General features: G+C 39.9%; 1 protein-coding gene across 1 annotated transcript; it reads left to right on the top strand.

The window, feature by feature from the left end:
• The first annotated feature begins 5,221 nt into the window (after positions 1 to 5,221).
• LOC113359489 (putative disease resistance protein RGA3) lies at positions 5,222 to 6,382 on the top strand. Its single transcript, XM_026603111.1, has one exon. It carries the CDS (start codon positions 5,222 to 5,224, stop codon positions 6,380 to 6,382), a length of 1,161 nt encoding a protein of 386 aa, XP_026458896.1.
• The last annotated feature ends 4,878 nt before the right edge of the window (positions 6,383 to 11,260 follow it).

Raw genomic sequence — 11,260 nt, 5'->3', positions numbered from 1 at the left:
CACAACGTGACTTAACTCTCAAGATAACACAACTTGTATATTTGGAAATCTCTGTATATTAGGGAATTGTCTTTATTTGGGAAAGATTGTATCTTAACCCTCAAGTTAGTTATGCATATATATGCATTGAGTCTCTGTATATTCTGTACATTGAAATCAATTGAAAACAGTCTTGACTCTTGTTTAACCTCGTCCCTCTTCTCTTTAGTTAATCCTAGTAGTTAATCCTTTAACCTAGAAGTTCTATCTTGGTATCAATAGGTTAGTCGATCCTATTTCAGTCATGACAGAATCATCAACCACATCTTCTACAGCCTCTTCTTCAGTTTCTGCTATAATCAACTCTACCATATCTTCCCTGCAGTCCTCTACGATGTCTTCTTTTCAGTTCTCTCAGCCACATCACATGATCACCGTAAAGCTAGACGATACCAATTACTCCTTGTGGCGTGCTCAGTTTCTTCCTTACCTTCAGGGGCATGACTTGGATGGTTATGTCACTGGTGCAACTCCATGCCCTACAGAAACTCTTACTGCTGATCTCCCAAACCCTGCCTATCTTTCCTGGAGAAAACAGGATAAACTCTTAGTTAGTTGGCTATTTTCCTCTCTTACCCCAGCTACTTTTCGTCATGTTCATCGTTTAACAACGTCCAAAGAAATCTGGTCATCTCTGGAATCTCTTTATGGCTCTAAATCTGATGCTCAAGTTCATCATCTTCATTGTGAACTGCGAGCATTACGGAAAGGTTCTCAAACTATGCGTCAGTATATAGACCGTGCTCGTGATCTTGTGGATAGCTTGGCAGCAGCAGACACCACTGTCACAGACAAAGAGTTTCGTCATTGTCTCTTAGCTGGCTTGGACAGTACCTATGATGCTATTGTCACATCATTAACCACCACGATGAGTTCGTTGTCTGTTGAAGATTTTCTCACTTTTCTCCTGACATTTGAACTACGTATTGATCAACAGACAAAGCTTTCCAACTCTCAACCAGTTGCTAATCTCGCTGCCCAGAATCGACAATCTTCGTATCATTCCTTTTCATCATCTGGATCATCTTCAGCACCCAACTCCCAGTCATCTTGTTTTCGCTCTACTGGTAACAACAGAAATCAAAGTCACCATGGGCCTGGTTCATCTCAGCCTGCTCGTTTTCAGAATCAACGTGGGCCTGCTTCACCTGACAATCAACGTGGGCCTATAACCTCTGATTCTTCTTCTCCTCGTTGTCAACTTTGTGGGCGTAAAAATCATGAGGCCCAAGACTGCTGGAACCGTTATGACAAGAGTTTTCGACCACCTAGGCGTCAACCACCATCCTCTGCACCTCGGGCTTATGCTGCCTATGGACCTGGGTTTTCATCATCACCTTCTTGGACGCCTGATAGTGGTGCTACAGATCACATTACCAATGATTTCTCTCGTCTTCAATTTCCTACTGAGTATACTGGTCCTAATCAAATTCAGATGGGTAATGGTTCTTCTATACCAATTTCTAATGTTGGTTCCTCAATTTTAGGGACTCCCAACCGTAAGTTGCAGCTTCGTAATGTCCTCTTTACACCCAAAATCTCTCATAATCTCTTATCTGTTTCTCGTTTCACTACTGATAACAATGTCTTATTTGAATTTCATCCGAATTTTTGTCTTGTGAAGGATCGATGTACCGGGAAGGTTCTTCTTCGCGGCATTAGGAAGGGTGGTGTCTATCAACTTGATGTTTCATCTCCAGTTCCTCAGGCCTACATAGGAGAACGTGCTAGTTTACAAGCCTGGCATGCTAGAATGGGTCATCCAATGATGCGCACAGTTCGCAAAGTTATTTCTCAGTTTTCTCTTCCAGTTTCAAATCAAACTATCAGTTTTTGTTCCTTTTGTCATGAGCATAGAAGTCATAAATTACCTTTTCAATCCAGTACAACAGTTTATTTGAATCCATTAGATTTAATTCTCTCCGATGTATGGGGACCCTCTCATATTTTATCTAATGAAGGATATAAATATTATATTATATTCATTGATGCGTATAGTCATTTTACTTGGATGTTTCCTATGTCTCAAAAATCTGATGTTTTCTCTATCTTTTTCTTATTTCAAAAGCATGTTGAAAATCTTTTTGGTCGAAAGATAAAAATATTTCAATCTGATAATCCTGCTGAATATCGCAAATTAACTCCACATCTTCAAGAACTTGGAATTTTTCATCGTTTTTCATGTCCACATACTTCTGAACAAAATGGTTTGGTTGAACGTCGTCATCGTCATATTCGTGAAACTGGTCTTACTATTCTTAACATGGCCTCTGTGCCGTTTTCATATTGGTATGACTCCTTTTACACTGCCTGTTATTTGATGAATCGTGTCCCTTCGACTTCCGTTCATAATTCTTCTCCATATGAAGCTCTTTTTGGTATTTCACCTGATTACACTTCTCTTCGTGTATTTGGCTGTCTATGTTATCCTCACTTGCGTCCGTATAGGTCTCATAAGATGGATGCTTTGTCTTCTCCATGTGTTTTTATTGGCTATAGCCCCTCTCATAAGGGTTATAAGTGTCTTCATCTTCCTACGGGTCGAATATACATCAGTCGACATGTTGTTTTTGATGAGACTACCTTTCCCTTTGCATCTGCGTCGTCACCTTCGCCGTCATCGACTCCTTCACAGGTAATTCTTCCCTTCTCTGCTCTTCATAATTTTGTGCCGTCATTAGTGCCTATTAATCATCAGCCTCCAGTCTCCAATCATCAGCTGCCAGCCTCCAATCATCAGCCGCCAGCCTCCAATCATCAGCCGCCAAAATTCAATCATCAGCCGCCAACCTCTATCTCCAATCATCAGCCGCCAAACCCTGTCTCCAATCATCAGCCGCCAAACTCTATCTCCAATCATCAGCCGCCAAACCCTGTCTCCAATCATCAGCCGCCAAATTCTGTCTCCAATCATCAGCCGTCAAATTCTGTCTCTAATCATCAGCCGTCACCTGCTGTTACTTCTCAGCCGACAACATTCTCCAATCATTCGCTGCCGGTTTCTGTCTCTCATTCTCAGCCATCACCTGCTGTTGTTCTTCCGCTGTCGCCAACACCTGATTCTGTCGGTTCATTGTCTTCTGTTCCTGCTTCGTTGCCGTCTTCTTCTGCTGCTTAATCTGTAACTTTAACAGATGCTTCCCCTGTTACACACCTGATGACTACAAGAGATCGAGATGGTATTTTCAAACCAAATTCACGTTATGCTCTCATCTGTGATTCAGTTCTTGAACCATCTTGCATTTCTCAAGATCATAAGGACCCTGACTGGCGTACATCATCCGACGATGAGGTCAATGCATTACTTCGAAATGGTACTTGGTCCTTAGTCCCGTATCATCCTTCTATGAATGTTATTGGTTGTAAGTGGGTTTTTCGAATCAAGCGTAATCCAGATGGTACCATTGCACGTCGTAAGTCTCGCCTAGTTGCCAAAGGATACAATCAACAAGAAGGAATTGATTACTCTGAAACGTTTAGTCCGGTTGTTAAACCATGCACTATTTGTATTATTCTTACATTGGCTTTATCCTCCAATTGGCCCATTCATCAACTTGATGTGCAGAATGCTTTTCTTCATGGAGAACTTCAAGAGGAAGTCTACATGAAACAACCTCCAGGTTATGTTGATTCTCGTTTTCCTACACATGTTTGCAAATTACATCGTTCTCTTTATGGACTTAAACAGGCTCCTCGTGCGTGGTATCACAGACTTAGCAATTTTTTGTTGCAAATTGGTTTTGTCACTTCCAAGTGTGATTCGTCCTTGTTTATTCATACTGGGACTCATGGTGTGATCTATTTGTTGGTGTATGTGGATGATATTATTGTCACTGGCTCTAGTACTACAGGTATTTCCTCTATTCTCTCTCGTTTTCAGCAAGAATTTGCAATTAAAGATCTTGGTCAATTATCCTATTTTCTTGGAATTGAGGCAATTCGTACTTCTTCGGGGCTCTTTCTCTCGCAACATCGTTATGCTCAAGATCTTCTTATTCGAGTAAACATGGATGGCGTTAAACCAATTACTACTCCGCTAAGTACTTCTGGTGATGTTTCCTCTGATCGTAGCACTTTATTAACAGATGCTACTGAATATCATAGCATTGTTGGAGCTTTGCAATATTTAACTTTTACTCGTCCGGATCTTGCGTTTGCTGTCAATAAGGTTTGTCAATTTATGCATGCTCCTACAGAGTTTCACTGGGGGTTAGTTAAACGTATTCTTCGTTACCTAAAGCATACAAGTATGTTTGGTATACTCCTTAAGCCATCCCCTTCTCTACAATTATCTTTCAGTGCATATACTGATTCTGATTGGGCTGGTTCTCTTGATGATCGTCGTTCTACAAGTGGATATTGTGTTTATTTGGGTGGTAACATTATTTCTTGGAGTGCTCGTAAGCAAAAGACTGTTTCTCGTTCTAGTACTGAAGCTGAATATCGAGGACTTGCTATTGCTACTGCCGAAATTATGTGGATTCAGTCGCTTATTTCTGAGCTTCGTATATCCACACGCTCTCCTCCCATATTATGGTGTGATAATCTTGGTGCAACTTATCTCACAGTTAATCCTATATTTCATGCTCGGACGAAACATATAGAAATTGATTACCACTTTGTTCGTGATCAAGTAGCTTCCAAGCTTCTTGATGTCCGTTTTATATCTTCTAAAGATCAAATTGCGGACATATTCACCAAACCACTTTCTAGTGATCGGTTTTCTCTGTTAAGGTTCAAGCTTACGGTTCAAGATAACCCGTTACGCTTGCGGGAGGGTGTTAACACAACGTGACTTAACTCTCAAGATAACACAACTTGTATATTTGGAAATCTCTGTATATTAGGGAATTGTCTTTATTTGGGAAAGATTGTATCTTAACCCTCAAGTTAGTTATGCATATATATGCATTGAGTCTCTGTATATTCTGTACATTGAAATCAATTGAAAACAGTCTTGTTTAACCTCGTCTCTCTTCTCTTTAGTTAATCCTAGTAGTTAATCCTTTAACCTAGAAGTTCTATCTGTGTGTCTGATGAGTTCGACGTTTACGACATCTTACTGAAAATTAGGGAGTCAATCACCAATTCTGTGCACCCTAGATATACTAACATTAGTGTATTTGTAGATGAAGTTAAAAAAGATTTGGAAAATAAACTTTACTTGCTGGTACTCGACGATATGTGGTCTAAAGATTCCACGGAATGGGACAAACTTAAGAGTGTCCTAGACGTCGGCGCTGTTGGCAGCAAAATTATCGTCACCACACGTAAACAAGAAGTTGCATCTGTGGTACGGGGTATAATTCCTCCGTACAATCTAAATGTATTATCAGAAGCCGAGTGTTGGTCTATTATCAAGAACAAAGCTTTTTCTCCAGGTGGAGCACCTGAGACTCCAACTATGAAAAATATAGGAGAGCAAATTGCTGTCAAATGTGGAGGTTTGCCGCTCGCGGCAACCTTTTTTGGGGGTCTTATGCGCTCACAAAATGATGAAAGGCATTGGTTGTCTATCAGAGACAACAAAAACTTAGAAACCCCAAAAGATCAAAGTGGTGGGATCATACCGATATTGAAATTGAGTTATGATAATCTGCCTTCTCATTTGAAACAGTGCTTCTCATATTGCTGTTTATTTCCCAAAGATTGGGAATTTAACAGAGAAAAACTGATTCGACTATGGATGGCTGAAGGATTCCTTCATCCATGTAATGGAGGAAATCAGTTCTCACTCGAAGATATTGGTAATGATTATTTCCTCAATTTGTTGTCTGACTCTGTCTTTCAAGATGTGAAAATAGATGACCTGGGCAACATTGAGGAGTTCAAAATGCATGATTTAGTACATGATCTTGCACAAAGTGTCATCGGCAGTAATGAAGTCACGATTCTGAATGCAAGTGAAATACAAAATGACGCATCTCAAATTCGTCGTTTACAGTTAATTATGGAAGGAGAAGAAGTATCAACACCAGTTTCTAATGTTTTGATGAATGCAAAAAAACTTCGGACGGTTTTTTACCAAGCTGGACGCTTTTCTTACTGGAGTTTTAATAACAAATGTTTACGTGTAATATATCCGCTTGGTGGTAGACGTCTGAAGACTCTATCTTCACCTTTAATACACCTGAGGTACCTTGACCTCAATCATTCAACCATTGAAGATGTTAATGCAGTGTCCATTGGTCAACTTTTCAACCTGCAGACTCTCAGCTTACTTGGTTGCAAGAATGTTGAAATGGTTGTCAACGGAATCGGTTATTTGAAAAAGATCAGAATATTGTTTGGTGAATATTTTCCACAGAAAGGTTTGTGGAGATGGGACTCTTATTTATATTAAGAGATAAACCAAATACTGTTACAGAATAATACAAAAGTTGTTTTACAAACTGAAAGACTTGAACTAGTTTATAGCTACCAAGAAGAACGACTTAAAAGCCTATTGACTAGAGTTGTTACTTTTGGTTACTGACTGACTTAGTTGAGAGTTTTGAGGAAGACTCTCTGCAGTATGCTTAACACCGTCCCTCAAGTTGTACTGGAGTTGACGAATGTGCAACTTGTGTCTGATGAACTGAAATCTTGGTGAGGGTAATCCTTTGGTGAAGATATCATCTAGTTGATCACGACTGCTGACAAACTTAACATGTAACTGTTTGCGTGCAACTCTTTCCCGTACAAAGTGATAGTCAATCTCAACGTGCTTTCTACGAGTATGGAAAATAGGATTAGCAGTAAGATACGTAGCACCAATGTTGTCACACCAGAGAGAAGGTGTTGGAGTTGCAACACCTAACTCAACGACCAAAGACTGAATCCATATGAGTTCAGAGGTAGCAATTGCAACACCACGATATTCAGCTACAGCGGATGATTTTGAAACAGTTTTCTGTTTCCGTGCATTCCAAGATACAAGATTGCCTCCAAAGTAGATACAATATCCACTGGTTCATCTCCTGTCATCTAAACTTCCTGCCCAGTCAGCATCACTATATGCATTTAGTGTATAATCTCCACCAGGTGTAAAAAACAACCCATAGTCTATGGAGTGCTTCAGATAGCGCAAGATTCGTTTAACCAGCTCCCAATGTTCTATATAAGGCTCATGCATATACTGACAAGCTTTATTGACAGCTACAGAGATGTCCCGTCGTGTAATGTGAAGATACTGCAGTGTACCAACAACACTGCGATAGAGTGTAGGATCTGTAAACTTCTCAGAACCAAGATTCTGAATTTTAACGTTACCTGCTAGAGGAGTGCTCACAGGTTTGATGCCATCTAACTTTGTGCGTCACAGCAGATCAGAGACATACTTTCTTTGGGACAAGACTAAGGACTGCCCCTGGTGTAAGACCTCAACACCCAGAAAATAAGATAAATTACCCATATCCTTCACTGCAAACTCAGAGCCCAAATCTGAAATCAAATTATCCACCATGGTCGAGTCCGAGCCTGTGACAATGATATCATCCACATAGATCAACACATAGGCAACAGAAGCTCCAGATTTTTTAATAAACAGAGAGGAGTCTGCAATGGATGCAGTAAACCCCAGTTTGAGAAGATGATTACTGAGACGTGAAAACCACGCACGTGGAGCCTGCTTAAGTCCATACAAGGACTTATGCAACTTACAGACGTGATTAGGATAGTTTGGATCAACATATCCAGAAGGCTGCTTCATATATACTTCTTCTTCAAGAATCCCATGAAGAAATGCATTTTCAACATCTAATTGACGTAGCTCCCACTTGTTATTAACCGCAATAGAGAGGACTATCCTTATGGTGCAAGGTTTTATTACATGTGAGAAAGTTTCCCCATAATCTAAACCTTCTTGCTGGTTGAAACCCTTAGCTACCAAACGAGCCTTATAACGCTGAACTGAGCCATCGAGAGTATGTGTCATTCCTGAGTAATGCATTAATCTGATTGTCCATGACATTCCTCCATTCTGGAATCTGACAAGCCTTGGAGTAACATGTTGGTTCCATGAAGTCAGCGTCATACAGCGGGTGTTTTGAAGCAGTGAGACAAAGTTTTTGGATAGGTTTAGTGATTCCTGCCTTGGCTCTAGTAACCATTTGATGTCCTTGCTGCAGCGTTAGATCTTGTGATTGCACTTCAGGTGATGCAGTAGGCAGAGACGGCTGCATATTAGCTGAAAGATCTGAAGGCAGTGGAGACACATTGTTGTGCTCATGAGAAGATGCTTCTGGAGATGCACACGATTGTAAAATAGGCTCCAACATTTGTTGCTGCTGCAAAGTAACAGCAGGGGAAGACTGAAACACAGGAGAACTTAAAAACTCTGTGCTTGTAAACTGAGTTGGAGAACTAACCTCTGGAGATTGCTGTGGAGGAGGAGAGAATGGGAATGTCGATTCTTCAAACCTAACATGTCTTGAAATATAATCCCTATTTGTAGGGATGTGAAGACACTTATAACCCTTATGAGATGGGATGTACCCTAAGAAAATGCATTGTAAAGACCTAGGTTGTAGTTTATGTGAATTGTAAGGTCTGAGACACGGGTAGGCTAAGCAACCAAAGACTCGAAGGAAAGAATAATCTGGCGTTTTGTTGTAGAGTAGCTCAAGAGGAGTTTTTCCTTCTGCAGAGAACTTTGGTAAACGATTAATCAAATAACAAGCAGTGGTGAAAGCATCAGACCAAAATTCTGATGGAAGTTTATCATGAAATAAGAGGGCTAGACCACTCTCTGTAACATGTCATATTCTACGCTCAGCAAGACCATTTTGAGGTGAAGTGTGAGGACAAGAAAATCGATGTTGTATACCTGAATTGTTTAGATATGAAGTGAGTTTTTTGTATTCAAGAGCATTATCAGACTGAAAAACTTTGATTTTATGACCAGTTAAATTCTCTACTTGCTTATGAAACTGAGTAAAAATATGGAACACATCTGATCTTTTTATCATTGGAAAAACCCAGGTATAATGAGAGAAAGCATCCATAATTAATAAATAATAACGATATCCAGTTCTTGAAATTTTAGGAGAGACCCATATGTCTGAAACAACAAGACTTAGTGGTGCATATTCAGTAGCACTACGAGAAAAAGGTAAACGCTTACTCTTGCTAATGTGACAGGAGTGGCAGAAACCAAAATTCTTATTCAAAAAAGGAAGGGAAAATTTATTAACTATCTTAGAAACTGTGATCAGCATAGGATGGCCAAGCCGCTGATGCCAGATAGGTATGCTTGCAGAGAAAAAAGAAGTTGCTTGTTTGTTTAAGTCTCCCACTCCATCTAACACGTACAGTCCATTCTCATTCCTCCCCTTTAGCAGCAAAGCTCCCGTGGTTTTGTCCTTCACAACAAAGAAATCAGTGTGAAACTCAAAGCAAACATGATTATCCTTACAAAATTGATGAACAGATAGTAGATTCGATTTTATCTTTGGCACATGGTATACATTATTCAGGCAGAACTTTCTATTGTTAGAAGTAAAGACAGCGTTGCCAATATGAGCAATCTGCAAAGTATTACCATTACCAACTTTAACTGTATCAGTGCCATCATATTCATGTGGAATACATAAGTTCTTGACATCAGCATTCAGGTGATGAGTAGCGCCAGAATCTGTGACCCATTGAGCACCTGAAGAGTCACCAGGAAAAGAAAGGTATGCTGTTGGAGGCTTGTGTTGTGGAACCTTTTGTTAGTCATAACAAAACCAACAATGATCTGCTGTGTGATTCCGCTTTTTACAGATCTGACAGGAGACTTCTCCATTAGCTGGACTTCTGTTGTGCGTCATTTGGCGACGATTGTTATTTGGAGGAGGTGGTCCACGATTTTGGTTATTGAACCGTCGTGGCTCATTCTTAGTAGTTGCAGTGGAACTAGAGGCAACAAAGTTGGCAACAGGAGCTTGTATTTGTGCAAGTTGTTGTTCAACTCTCATTTCAAATGAGAGCAGGTGTGAGGTGTAGGTCTGGATATCCATCCCTTCAACAGTGCTAAGAGCAGTGATGATTGGATCATAAGTTTGATTCAATCCATTGCTTATACACTGTTTCTTTTCTTCAGTTGATACAATATAACCAGAAGCAGCTAGCTGGTCAAACAAATGTTTTGCATCATTGAGATAAGTTTTCAAGGATTTGTTACCTTTGGTCATGCAGTGGAGTTGCTTCTTGAGGCAACTCTGGTGAGCAAATGTTTTTGGTGCATACTCAGCTTCCAGTTTATCCCAGATTTCCTTGGCAGTAGTTAGTTCTGAGACATCGCTGAGTACTTCAGGTGTAAGGGTTGAATTCAGCCAACCAACGATCAATGAATCTTGGGATTCATAAGCTGTGAATGCTGGATTTACATCATCAGATTCAGGAAGATTGCGTGGTGGTTTTGGTTTTGTGCCATCAACAAAACCTGACAGATCATACCCTTTAAGTATGGGTCTAAACTGTGCCTTCCACTGATGGTGATTTGTCTCTGTGTGCTTCAAGGTGACAAGATGATGTATCTGAACATTTCTGAGAGTTGTTGTTGTATCTGCCATTAGTGATTTTGTGTTTTCAGATTTCTCTTTTTTTTTTTTTGGTAGGTGATTGATATGTGCGGAAGCGACTGGATCGAAGGCTGATACCAAGTCAGAATATTGTTTGGTGAATATCTTCCACAGAAAGGTTTGTGGAGATGGGACTCTTATTTATATTAAGAGATAAACCAAATACTGTTACAGAATAATACAAAAGTTGTTTTACAAACTGAAAGACTTGAACTAGTTTATAGCTACCAATAAGAACGGCTTAAAAGCCTATTGACTAGAGTTGTTACTTTTGGTTACTGACTGACTCAATTGAGAGTCTTGAGGAAGACTCTCTGCAGTATGCTTAACAAAAAATTTACGGCATCTGGATCTCCCTTGGTCGGATGTTACAGTGTTACCAGATTCTATACTTAAGCTCACTAATTTGCAGACTGTAGATATTTCTCATACGGGTATCACCAAGTTACCCATAAATATCGAGTCTCTCCAAAATCTACAGTCCCTCAATATTTCAAAAACAGATATCACAGAATTACCTGATTCAATCACTTGCATCTATAATTTAAAGATGTTGGAATTTCGTTTGTGCGCGGGTTTAAGAGTATTGCCATGTAACTTTGGAGCTCTGACACAATTAAGGTCTCTTAATACGACACATTCTGGAATAAGATAATTGCCGGAGTCTTTGTCTACTA

Source organism: Papaver somniferum, chromosome 3 (genome assembly GCF_003573695.1).
Source record: "Papaver somniferum cultivar HN1 chromosome 3, ASM357369v1, whole genome shotgun sequence".
NCBI lineage: Eukaryota > Viridiplantae > Streptophyta > Magnoliopsida > Ranunculales > Papaveraceae > Papaver > Papaver somniferum.
The sequence above is the reverse complement of the archived record's forward strand: the minus strand, read 5'-3'. Positions and strand labels throughout refer to the sequence as shown.